General features: G+C 40.1%; 1 protein-coding gene across 1 annotated transcript in view; it reads left to right on the forward strand.

Annotated features, from left to right (window-relative positions):
* Positions 1 to 13,293, forward strand: part of CFAP47 (cilia and flagella associated protein 47) — a 660,392-nt gene that overhangs the window by 328,323 nt on the left and 318,776 nt on the right. The window contains exons 46-48 of the mRNA XM_034754614.1: positions 7,530 to 7,726; positions 9,981 to 10,124; positions 13,025 to 13,198. Coding sequence (XP_034610505.1) covers positions 7,530 to 7,726; positions 9,981 to 10,124; positions 13,025 to 13,198 — 515 coding nt within the window. The remainder of the gene's footprint in view (positions 1 to 7,529; positions 7,727 to 9,980; positions 10,125 to 13,024; positions 13,199 to 13,293) is intronic.

Genomic DNA, 13,293 nt, shown 5'->3' on the forward strand with positions numbered 1-13,293 from the left:
CCATCCCCTGTCGCCCATTCCCAGCTTCTGGCAAACAGAGGTTAGGGATGCCATCCACACCCATCCTGGCTAATAGCCATTGATGGACCTATCCTCCATGAACTCATCTAGTTCTTTTTTGAACCCTGTTATAGCCTTGGCCTTCACAGCATTCTCTGGCAAAGAGTTCCACAGGTTGACTGTACATTGTGTGATGAAATACTTCCTTTTGTTTGTTTTAAGCCTGCTGCCTATTAATTTCATTTGATGACCTCTAGCTCTTGTATTATGAGGAGCAAATAACATTTCCTTATTTACTTTCTCCACACCAGTCATGATTTTATAGACCTCTCTCATATCCCCCCCTTAGTTGTCTCTTTTCCAAGCTGAAAAGTCCCAGTCTTATTAATCTCTCCTCATATGGAAGCCGTTCCATGTCCCTACTAATTTTTGTTACCCTTTTCTGTACCTTTTCCAATTCCATTATATCTTTTTTGAGATGGGGCAACCAGATCTGGGTGCAATATTCTAGCTGTGGGCGTACCATGGATTTATATAGAGGCAATAGGATATTTTCTGTCTTATTATCTATCCCTTTCCTAATGATTCCCAATATTCTGTTAGCTTTTTTGATTGTCGCTGAACATTGAGTGGATGTTTTCAGAGAACTATCCACAATGACTCCAAGATCTCTTCCTTTTTTTGAAAAAGAAAAAGACTGAAATAATTTTCCAGAAATATGTCACTTCTTGTCAACATTAAAACGTAGGCGAAATAACGAAAAGTTTGCTGATTCTTATCACAGTTATTGAGGGTTAAATTTAGAACCCCAAGTCAGGTCAACCAAAACTGATGAGTCAAAGAGAGTGAAAGGTTCATGTGCAGAAAGACTAGGGCTCTGTGTAAACCATAGTGTTTGCAGGCAGTCTGTCATCACCATTGCTGGGTGGCTCAAAGTGCTGTGGCTGTTGAACCTCAGCAAGACCCATGTTCTGAGAGTTTGTGCCCCACCCTTGTCTTTCAGAGAATGTGTGTTGTGCACATTAGATGTTCTCTGTCTGCATTCTGAAGGAGTTTCCTTTGGAAGGTTTGCCCCGACAACGTTTCTGACTTAAGACCCGATATTTTAAAGGGCTTAGTCCACATGTAGACTCTGATTTTACTTGTGAAGCATTGTCAAGGAAATTAGCATTAATTAAATAGCAGAAAGATGAACAGCTCTGGTAAGTAGTGAGAGTAACGTAATTATGACACATTCTACCATTTCCTAAACAATGGATCTGAATGTGATCAAAGGAAAGCAAGGCATTTGGTTATTTAGTCAAGATGTTCCTGATACACAACCCGCTTAACATGTGCTGCTCATAACACTTTAAGTTTCTTACAACCTTTTCTGATGCAGAGCTACAGAATATGGGGTTTGGAGAAGTGAAGGAGAGGTTGGAGTTGTGCAGGCAGTTTGGGAAAGTGCAGGATATGGGCCCTGTCCCTCTGCTAGCCTTCACCTTATAAGGCTGTACTCTGGCACAACTACTGAGGGACCATCACTTTTCTAGACAACAGCCTAACAGCACTCCTATAATGTAGTTTGTAGATGAAGATTATTCACAACTCATGAATAGGAAGAGAGAGAGAGAGAGGTGAAGTAACCTGCGCAAGGCCACATTATGTATCATAAGATTCTCTCTACCCCTGAGGCCTAACAGTTTGATAATGTTTAATAACTGTAAGCTAAATTTCTGGGTCTATTCTTTGTAAAGGTGTCATCTTGGATAGCACAGAAAAAAAGACAGTACACTGAGAATGTGGTTTAACTAGGCTGCAACCTTACTAATGTAACATCGGGGAAACTGTCCAACAATAACTCATCCAAATGCAGGTCAACCTTTCTTCTGTAATCCTTGCTACTTGGGGAATGGCTGTCATCAGCCTCACCCTATAAACCTTTAACCTGCTCTCTAGAATGAGCTGAATTCTGGGAAGGCCCTCCTTAACTTGAAGTTAAGTGTATCCCCTTGATTCTAGATGTCTTCGGAGTAATCTACAAATGAATGGTTAAGAACTGAAGTGTCAGATGTTTTACTGTAACCCACTGAGCTCCTTGCTGGCTCCTGGAACAAAGTCTTGAATTCTCTTTCCCTCTCTCCCCTCCTCCCCCCCCCAAAAAATAAAAAAAATCAACATTGCTGTTGTTAATCCTGGAGTGAAAGAAAGCTAGGTTTATACCAACCCATGCCACAGCAAATGAACTTGGCCAACAACTGCAGTATGTTGACAGCAGTATACACACTGACTGGGTGTGACTCAGCTGGAAGTCTGGCAAGGATTGACAAACTAAAGCCCTGGAAGTATGTCAGGAAGAATCCATACAAATTTAGAAGCCTTGCAATTTTCGCATTATGGTGAATATACCTCGTGCACAGTTGAAATAAGTAGAAATTCTGATAACCCTTTTCTATGACCCAACAGCTAACTCAGTGCATTAAATCGTGTGCAATATAAGCTTTTCTGTCTCAAGCAAGCCTAGAAACAGGACTTCCCCTCAATTTATGATAGTCTTCCACAACATACCAAGCAAGCAAATTACCAGTCCCTTATCTGGAATCATGCCATGGAGGTGCAGCCTGACATCACTTCCCCTGTGGGTGCTAAGGGGCTCAAGCACCAAGGGAGAAAAATACGGGTGCTCAGCACCCCCGGGGCTGGCTGGAGCTGCTGCTCTGGTAGCCCTGGGTCTAGCCACCAATCAGCTGTCCAGTAGTTGGCCCTGTGCTCCCAGCAGCTCTAATGAAACACATTTGGAGTTAACCATTTAGATGTAATCATCCCCAAATGTGAAGGTTTCAAAAGTTGCTGTTCCAAAATTGCAGAATCTGTGCAATACATTCTGTACATTCTTGAGGGCATTATGCATTTTGTAAAATTATATCTAGATAAAATGAAAATGCCCTTTATCCATATTTTATGGCTGTAAAACATGATGCTGAAATAAGCTATTTTATTTTTTTAGAAATTACAATGTGCAAGTGGGTCATAAAATATACATATAGACAGAAAAACACACAGAGAACATATTTAAAGTAAATTTGCCAATATGAAATCAATATATGATTAAATCCATGTGTAATTATACACATGTTAAAGGAGAGTCCTTACTTCGACTTTTTCAAGAAATTGGTGAAGGCAATTTGACTTGGTTTACAAAAACATCTATAATTCTCAAAGTTAGCAGTGAAGAATACCACATCTCCCCCTAAAATCACTCTGGGGAGTTAGTCCCTTCATAAAAAAAACGTGTTAAACCTTTTTTGTGTGGGGAGAGTGCTACAAATTTCAAATTTAGTCAGGGTTTTCCATTTGGGCCCCCAAACTACACGGGAAAATCCCCATCTCTTCTACCCTGTTCTTTTCTGACTTCTCCCAGCCATCAGGGATTGGGGAGCTCCCAGAGCATCCTGCTATCCTACCTCCCACAACCCATGCACACGGTCTCTCCAAAGGAAAAATCCCCACCTGTAGAAATCACACCCACTATTGCTAGTGTTTTCTGCTTCTCATTGGGTCCAGGGAGAAGCTTGGGGCCATCATTCACCTCCAGGGAATCATGGTGTGGGTCCTGCTGTGAGCAGTTGGTCTGGCTGTTGCCCACCATTCCCACTTTCCTACATGTGCTCTCAACTGCTGCCCTGGTTGCCGCTGTTGCGACCCTGTGGATGATTTTCAGCAAGTCTGTGAATTAATTCTTTGCAAAGGCCTTTGTGCTTACTGTAATGCGAGAGACAGAAAAAGAAGAAAAACATTTTGGTTTGAGAAAATCTTAAATCCTGATTACCTTACTGTATGCATTAAAAGTAGCATTCTGAAGAAGAGAACAACCTTCATATATCTCGGAAGATTTTTAAAAAGTATTTGTTGTAATTTATTTGACTTGACGATTCAATCTCACTTACATCATTTTCTAGGGAGTAAAGTACCTGACCATATGATATAAACATTACACATTTCCTTGCTTTCCCTTTCATTGATCATAGTTATTCAGATTACCTATTCCTGAACTTAAATATCTGCTTTATGCATGTGGAATGAATATTTTATAAAGCACTGCCCAAACCAAATATTATAAATATTGGGGAGAGATTTATTTTTATAAAAAATAAATATAATGTCCATAAGGCATGCATTTTACCTTTAGGGTATACAAAATGCAGCAACCATAGATGGGTCTAGTGCAGTGGTCCCCAAACTATGGGGCATGCCTCCCTGGGAGGGTGCAGAGGAACGTTCGGGAGGAAGGGTGGCAGGGCCCAGGCCAGCCCCCATGGCCGACAGGGAGGGAGCACTACCCAGCCCTGCTCTGCTCCCAGCTCCACTCTGGCCTCAGCCCCATCCCCGGCCCCAGCCTCGGCCACCGGCTCCCATCTCCACTCCTGGACACAGCTCTGCTACTGATCGTGGCCCCTGGCTCCTGGTCCTGACTGCGGGCCTGCACCTTGCCGCAGCCCCTGGCCCTGACTGCGACCCCGCTCCTGGCTGAGGCCCCAGTGGCAGCGCTGGCCCCACTCCAAATTGTGGCCCTGCTCCCAGCCCCGGCTCCTGACTGTGGCTCTTGGAGGGGCGCGGACCAGGTAAGGGGGGGACATGAACAAAAAAGTTTGGGGACCATTGGTCTAGTGATTGGCTACTCATGCACCTCTATATTTAAATTAACATTTTAAATGAAGAATTTTAGTTAATAATTTGATAGATTTTATCCTGACTAATATTGTTGGGCTTCAGTATCTTGTGAAACACTTGAGTGTCCTGACTAAAAATAATAGGAAATAATCTTCCCAGCTCACAGCCTGTGTTAGCAGAATGCATTTCCATAGGGCTTATGAAGGAAGGAATTTATCCCCCGTTGCTGTTGCAGCACATATCAATGGTACATGGGGGGCTATAGAACCTTATGGAGGATGGTGATAAACTGCCCTCCCCACTGTGTAATAGAACTGAATTGTTCTGGTTAGTCAGGAGTGGACTCTAAATGACCATAGGGGTGCAACAGGGGGAGCAGTATTTACCCCAATAATAAGCTTCTACATAACATTTTAAATTTCCTCTTATTGCTACAAAACATTTTGGAGCTTCCAATTCATACAAAATACACTACAGCATATTGACAATAACTGGACTATGTGAGGATAGACATTCCATCTTATCTTGAAGTACTGCAGGTACTTAAAATATATCACTAATGATTTAGATATGTAGATTGGTTTGGATTTCCTTTGTGTACTTCCACAAATTGACTGATCAGATAGGGTTACAGTCAAATTTGCAGGAAATATATTTATGAATCAGGTATAAGGAAGGGAGTTTTATTACTTGCATAACTGACAAACCTGGGACATTTTTGCGGAAGATAGCTACTGGGGATAATAACTTAGTGACAAAACAGAAAAAGGGTAATAATTCATAAATTAGCAGGTCATTAATCTTGTCTTTATGAGGGAACAAGCTAATTTATTTCAGAGAAGGTTGAACCTGAGGTGCAATTTATAATCTTTTTGATAGCCTAGTAATGTTGAAAGGCTCGTAATGTAATGCTATATTATTCATCCTTTGAACTTGAGCTATTTTTATGAAATAATGGAGGGTACAGAGAAGAGAAGTATCAACTTTTTGGAACGCAGTAAAGCAACAGGGAAGTATTGGTTTGCTGTTCAATTTTCAGAAATGTGAGATTTGAATAAGTGGGCAATATAATTTGTGAAAGAGAGCAGCATTGTAAATGAAGATTGATTGCATTTTTAAAACACAATAGTTGCCATTAAAATATCATTTGAAAATAATGTCACACTTTGAGCCTGATTGCCTCCTTTCCACAAAATAACCCAGTGGAGGGGAGAGTGGAGTAGGAAAACATTGTAAGAGTTATTTTCCAAGCTCTTAGTTGAGGTAGGTGGGTTGTGTCCTCCCTTGTGGACAGGGCCGGCTCCAGGGTTTTGGCCGCCCCAAGCAGCCAAAACAAAAAAAATAAAAACAAAAACAAAAGCCGCGATCGCGATCTGCAGCAGCAATTCGGCGGGAGGTCCTTCGCTCCCAGGCGGAGTGAGGGACCGTCCGCCGAATTGCTGCCGAATACCTGGACGTGCCGCCCCTCTCCGGAGCGGCCGCCCCAAGTACCTGCTTGAGAAGCTGGTGCCTGGAGCCGGCCCTGCTTGTGGAACAAACTGGGTGGTGGTGTCCTCAAACCCTGTGGATCTCAGTTCCAGCTGTATGGAAGTTCTATGCCTCTGCACTGCTCTACATTCCATGTCGGTCTTTCTGCATTGGTATCTACCCTTGGAAGTCCTCCTGAAGTGGGGTTCTTCAGTATAAAGGGGAACCACAGAGAAGTTATTGTCGCTGCAAGCTTCATTCACTTTTTGTGAATTCCCTGAAGGGCTTGTGGGGGGCTGCTCCTGGGAATAACCATACCTCTTTCTGCTCACAGCCACTATCTTGCCTCACATGTCTTCCCTTCCTTTTCTGCACTGGGCCCTCTCCAGAGTTCATGGAGGTGGCTGACCCTTTGCCCTGGATCACAGAAAGAGAGATGTGTAGATCGCAGGGGGAGCGTTAGGGTCAATGGTATCTGCAATATTATAATTATTTTCTACACTGAGTTATGTCCTGACTGGCTTTAACACTGATCTTAATAAGTTTATGCGGGGGATGATATGATGAAACTCCCTACAATGGCATGTAGCCGGTCTGCAGCTGCTAGTAGTAAATATCTCCAAGGGCTGCTGATGGGACACTAGATGGGGAGGGCTCTGAGTTACTCCAGAGAATTCTTTCCCAGGTGTCTGGCTGGAGGGTCTTGCCCACATGCTCACGGTCTAACTGATCACCATATTTGGGATCGGGAAGGAATTTTCCCCTGGTTCAGATTGGCAGAGACCATAGCGTTTTTTTGCCTTCCTCTGCAGCATGGGGCATGAGTCACTTGAAGGTTTAAACTAATGTAACTGGTGGATTCTTTGTAACTTGAAGTTTTAAACCATGATTTGAGGACTTCAGTAACTCAGCCAGAGGTGATGGGTCTATTACAGGAGTGGGTGGGCGAGGTTCTGTGGCCTGCTGTGTGTCAGATAAGATGATCATGATGGTCACTTCTGCTTTAAAGTCTGAGTCTGTGTCAGATACTGCTGCATGATAATTGTTGACAAATGTTTTTAAGTCGTAGTCACTATGTATATGGTATCTGTGAAAAGATTCATATGCAATAAACTTTTCTAAATGTAATAAGTAAATCTTTTAATATATTTTCTCTATGCAGAACAAAAAATTATACAAAATAATGTTATTTGGAAGGGTAAATATATTCAAAAGTTTCTCTCTAGCAAAATTAATTTTGACTATGTATAAATGAAAAGACTTCTTTGATTCCAGAGTTACTTGTGTTATGTTTGTACCGTAGAAAGAATCTCTTTATACAGACTGCATATGTCTCTCCAGATGTTTGTGTGTTAAATATTTTTGGAACACTTTACATAATTATACTTTTTTGTTTTGTTTTGTTTTAGATAAAGATACAGCAGTTGAACTTCCTATAAAGTTTACTCCACGATATCCTGGTCGCTATCCCTGCCAGATTCTGCTGCAATCTTTCTATGATATTCGGGTCTACTTGATTGAGTGTGTGGTGAATACAGACAGCGCTGAGGCTGACCTTGAATTTGTAACACCAGCCTATCAGGCCGTGATTCAGGACATACCAGTAGTAAGTCCATTTTACAATTAGAAGGTTAAATCAAGATTCCAGATTATTGGATTCAGCCTTTTAAATTAAAATTAACATCCATGTACCATAGCAACCACAAAAGTACTGAAGTACCGATGTTATCTTGTTGCCCAAAATCTAAATGGTATGTAAACATAAAACATAAAAGAGTTACAGATTGTTTTCTGCCCGCCTCAATAACTATTTAGTCTGTTATTCCTAATGATTTTTCTTCTGAGACTGACACTTATTAACATACAGGACATTGCAAGTAGGGGGGAAAAGGTTGGTATGAGTAGTATGAATACTAAATGTAAGATTTCTGGCAGTGGAAGGAAATCAGAAATCTGAATTAAGGCGCAGGATAGCAGAATTAAATATTGTACAGATCGTATTAATGTATTTTGCTCCACAAAAAAGAAGTTGTTTTTAAAAAATAATTATTTAAGAGACATGTGAGGTTATAAATAATATGTAAGGCTACGATTTAGTCATGGGTATTTTTAGTAAAAATTCACTGTCTGTGACCTGTCCATGACTTATACTATAAATACCCCTGACTAAATCCTGGGGAGGACGCGCTACTGGTGGTGGCAACCTGGGGGGCCACTGCTGGGAGGGGGGCGTGGCAAGTGGCACCAGCTGCTGGGAGCCACTGCTCGGGCGGTCCTTGGGGTCAGCCATACTGGCCGCTGCTCAGGCGGTTCCTGGGGCCAGTTGCCCAGGGCCACCCAAGCAGCGGCTGGTAAGGCTGGCTGCGGTGCTGCCTGATTGACTGGCTGCAGAGCCACTCCAGCGGTGGCCATTGTGGCTGGCCCTGGTGTGAGCCCCACCTGCCGCTGCAGAAGTCATGGAGGTCACTGAAAATCATGAAATCCGTGACTTCTGCAACCTCCATGACAGACACGCAGCCCTAATAATATGTAATATAGATACATTAGAAAAGCGTATTCAAAAGTTAAATATTTGAAGCATTCAATACTAAGAAGCTATGATGTAAGAGAGGGACAGAAACTAACATAGTAGATCAGAATAGTCATTAATCTAATCTAATAATTTATCTCCAGCAATGACCAGGACCTGATGCTCCAGAAACTGATGCAAGAAATCCCATAGTGCACAATTATGGCGTAAGCTGACAGTCCAAAAAGATATAAGAGAGAGAGAGTCAAAGAGTGAATTTTGAGCTGTAGGGTTGGGTATCTTCTTCAGGGAAGTCATTATCAAGCTTTTTAGGCCATCAGCAGACTGTCTCAAATTAAAAGCTAAAGAGAGAAAATGATGTGGCATAAAACAACAAGAGGAAGACTTAAAGGTTCTATTAGAAGTAAAAATGTTACCTAAGGTTTGCACCAGGAGTTGAGAGTGCTGCACATACCATATTTTGTGAGAGGTGGTCAGGAAGAATAGAGAGTGATAGTATAGAAAAAGTCACACTGAGATCTGATGGGACAAGAAGAGGGGAGGGATCCATGATCAGACATGAGATCAGTAGCTTGTCTGGAGAAGGATAGTATTGTGAAAGTACAGTGAAAAACTTAAAGTAACCAAGGAGGTTGTTCTGAAATGATTGGGATCTTTATTTCTGCTCATTTTATTTTCCTTTTTAAAGAATAAATAAGATAATGGATATTGACCTGCTCAGCCTGTCTATTGGCGCTGCTCCTAGAACTGGAGTTATCTTTGTGTGTTGCTGGATAAGGGGTGTGCTGGTTTTAAAGAGGATGAGATTCTGATGTTGTGGAGCATGAGAGAGAAATTCGCATGAACTCTTCATCTCCCATTGAGCCTCCAACTTGTCAACACACAACTGTTGGTTTTTTCTTTCATACTTTGGGTTCTGCCACAGGACAGTCTTTCTACTAAATAGTTTAGTGTTCAGCAGATTCAGTATGTGTGTGCATATGGCTATGCACATTTTTGGTTAGATTGAGCCCATTATTATAAGTACAATCAAACTTCTTTTATGGTATGAGTATGTAAAACATGAATGTTTAGAGCATTCCTACTAGTATCCACAGTACCAGTATTATTGAACTTTTGGTTGAATACATTCAAACTTTTAAAAATATAATCTTTATTTTCCTAAACTCTGCTCTGAGTTGGCACTTTTGAAAAAATAAAGATTGTGGTCTGATTTGGTGTCCTTTCTAAGAATTAATGGATAGAAAGTTAAATGTAGCTGTAATTGCAGGTAAATGTAGGTTGTAACTTTAAATGTACCATTTGGATGACATCTATTTTTTTTTTCCAGAGTAATATGTCTAATCAGGACTGGAAACTTCAAGCAATCCTAGAGGGACATTGTTTTTATGGCCCTCCTCTCATATATGTGGGTCCAGGTGAAACAACACAGTATCCTCTCATGTTTAAGCCCATTGCTGAGTGCGTCACTCTGGTAAGAGAAAAGAGACATTCAGCCTTTATAAGGTTTGCTGCTACACATGAAACTTGTGCCTGCACTCCAGGAAACCCCTTAAGCAGGTGTTTAACATTAAGTATCTGCTTAAGAGGTTTTCTGAATCAGGGTTATTCAGGGCAAGACATTTTCCTGAGGATGTACATGTAATAAACTGCCTTCAGGGGAGCTTAGGCTAATATTTTGTATGGTCAATTTCTCTTGTGGTCCTACCGTCTCTCTCTGACCACCCAATTTTAATAAAATTATTAGGTATTCTATACAAATTGAAAACATTCTAATTACAAATATATACAGTGCATTCCAGCCTTTTTTAAAATATACATTATTTTATTTATGTAATCAGTAAATTCAGGAAATGCCAGTTTTAAGGTTCTTTAATAACATTGAGCATCCCTCATTGCGCATATATGCCATGGGAATTCTACAGGAATGGGTGTTATATTAGTTCATTCATTAATTTCCATTACTAGTTATGTCATTGCTCATATTGGGGTGGATTCCCAGGCACTCTGTCCCAATGGTAGTTGCCATTCTGGATATTATGAGATACATACCAGGGTATGGGCTGTTTCAGCTTTTAACAGGAAGCAGTTTGTACATGCCTGCCTATGCATTACCTGAGCTACTCTGGTGTTTGCCATGCTATACAAAAACACAAATTTACAGTATCACTCTTTTGCCTAGCACAAAATAATTACTCTCTACAAACTACAATAACCTATTCAAATTACTTACTAACATCAGTATAATGTAGTTCACAAATCCAGTAACAAAAATACAAACCCTCCTAAAACCGTTAACAGTCCTAAAGACAAACCTCACCTAAGCTAAAACAACCTAAACTAGGGAATATGGAATTATTCCCTGGGAAAACTGTCATTACACAGACAGCAGAATTAAGATGATTGCATGGTTGTACTCTATATTTCCTGCTTTATGAGAGTTAGAGTTGGGTATATTTTATCCTTAGCAATTATTAATTATTTTCAACAAGCTTTTTCTATGTTTGAATTTTATATTATATTTGAAAAATAATATAGGATATAAGGAGAAGCCACATTTTAAAGGATATGTATGAAGGCTTAGATGTAAGACTTGAGTATTCCTGCTTAACTCTATATTTTCTAACTTTTGAGTGTTTGGTTTCTCATTCTTAATGTTACACTAATATTATTAATCATTTATTATTTATTTGTTAGGCCCAGATACTGCACAATATTTTTGTTTGGAGTATATAATCTGTATGTGTGGATAGCCATAGCTCACTCTATTACATTGGTACAACTTCAATGGCTTCAGTGGAGTTACTTCAGTGTACATGAGAATAGAATTTGGATATGTGATGCAATATATATATCTATAGGTATAAAGCATTTAGTGTGTGTGCACATACTCAGCAGATGTGTATCACATGTAGATCCCTGCACACAACAGGTCAGGCATGAAACACCAGTTCTTTGGAATCTCAGTCTCACAGCAAAATATCCAGAGGTAGGTCACCCACACAAAACCTACATACTCCCACCTAGAGGACAGATTTTGTCAGTTTTGTGGCAAGATCCTTTCTCTCCAGCCTGGACTCGTTTAATACTTAAGTCAATGGGAACGTTGTCATTGATTTGAATGGGGATTTCCCCCCAGGTCCTCATTATTATGGAGACTTCCCCAGCAGGTCCCTGCTCTCTCAATACTCTTATAGCTCTAATTCTCTGTTAGTATAGTATTGATGTATATGCTCTTTATCTTTCCTACCTGAATGAGGATCCCCAAAATGGAGTTTGCTTATGAAAGAAAGCTGTGGATGCTGGAGTTCAGTAGATAGTTCTGATGCTGATTGCGTTTTCTTCTTCTTTCTTCTAAAGTTATAAACCACAGGAATTCGTCCCAAGCCTTCCAGACTGTATCATTAAATAAGTTGATGGTTTTCAGAAGTGTCTTCATTTTTTTTTAAACAGTCTGATGAAATCATTCCCTTTGGGGCCAAACTCCACTGACAGTCAATTTTCTTCTTCCTAGGCCATTGATTTAAATCTGATCAGAATTTAAACAGCTAAAAATTGTGAGTTGCAAACAGGTCAGCTTCAGCCTTGTTACTTAATGGTTTTAAGATTTCACTGTTTTAGTTTCATCCATAAATGTGTTTCTGTAGTTATCATTCAAAGAGGGAATAAAATTCATAGGTTTTGAGGGTGGATATTAATGATCTTAGTTCTCATTTTGTAGTTTCCCAAAATGTTAATAGAATTCTATTATTCTGATCAATGCAGTGAGCAAAGCTACTAGGCAAAGTTATTCTGTGAAAACCAGCAATAATGTTGAAGTACAAGATACAAAAACTACACAGGCAAATTTTATTTGTAATTTATTGTGTATGAGGATTCATATAATACATAAAAGAAAAAGTTAATGTTGTCTCTTTCTTATGTATGGTAAATAAAATCGACTCAAAAAAGTTTAGTACCAAGAGCCACCTCCTGCACAGGGTTCTGCTGGATGAGTACTGCTGGAACAAAGTACCTTTCTTTTCCAGTTTTTCACGTTAATTAGGAATAGTGATGGCTCAGAAAATATTTTCTTGGAAGGTATATTTCTTTGCTGAGTAGAAGTAAACAAGTGTGTAATCAATATACATGAGGCACTATACTGCTAACTCTGTAATATAGAAAAATTAGAAATAAAAGTCAGTCTTCCTTAACTTTGTCTTCATTAATTCAGCAGAAGTGTTTACATATATGCTGGAAAGTAAACAGGCAACACCTCCCTGAAAGCTTGTTTCACTACCTGGGCTCAAAATTAATTAGGTTAAGGGGGTTTGTCTGGTAGCCATGCAAGACTCACACAGTGCTGAAATGTCTTCTTTTTTTCCTTTGTCACAGGGCAAGCTTATTCTACAAAATGAAACAGATGGCACTGAACACATCTTTGGCCTTAAGGGAATAGGGAGGAAACCTCTTGCACTGGATCATATCGTAATAGACTGTCAAGTGAGACAAATTACTCAGAAGGTCCTAATGGTGCCCAATTATACAAAGAACAAGTTGACATACAAGGTAAAGTTGTGGAATGTTAGAATACATGTATCTTTGTCAAAGAGGATGCAAATTATGGTGTGAAAATAACATAGTAAGAATATTGTCTTAGTTCC

Source organism: Trachemys scripta, chromosome 1, assembly GCF_013100865.1.
Source record: "Trachemys scripta elegans isolate TJP31775 chromosome 1, CAS_Tse_1.0, whole genome shotgun sequence".
NCBI classification, from domain to species: Eukaryota; Metazoa; Chordata; order Testudines; family Emydidae; genus Trachemys; species Trachemys scripta.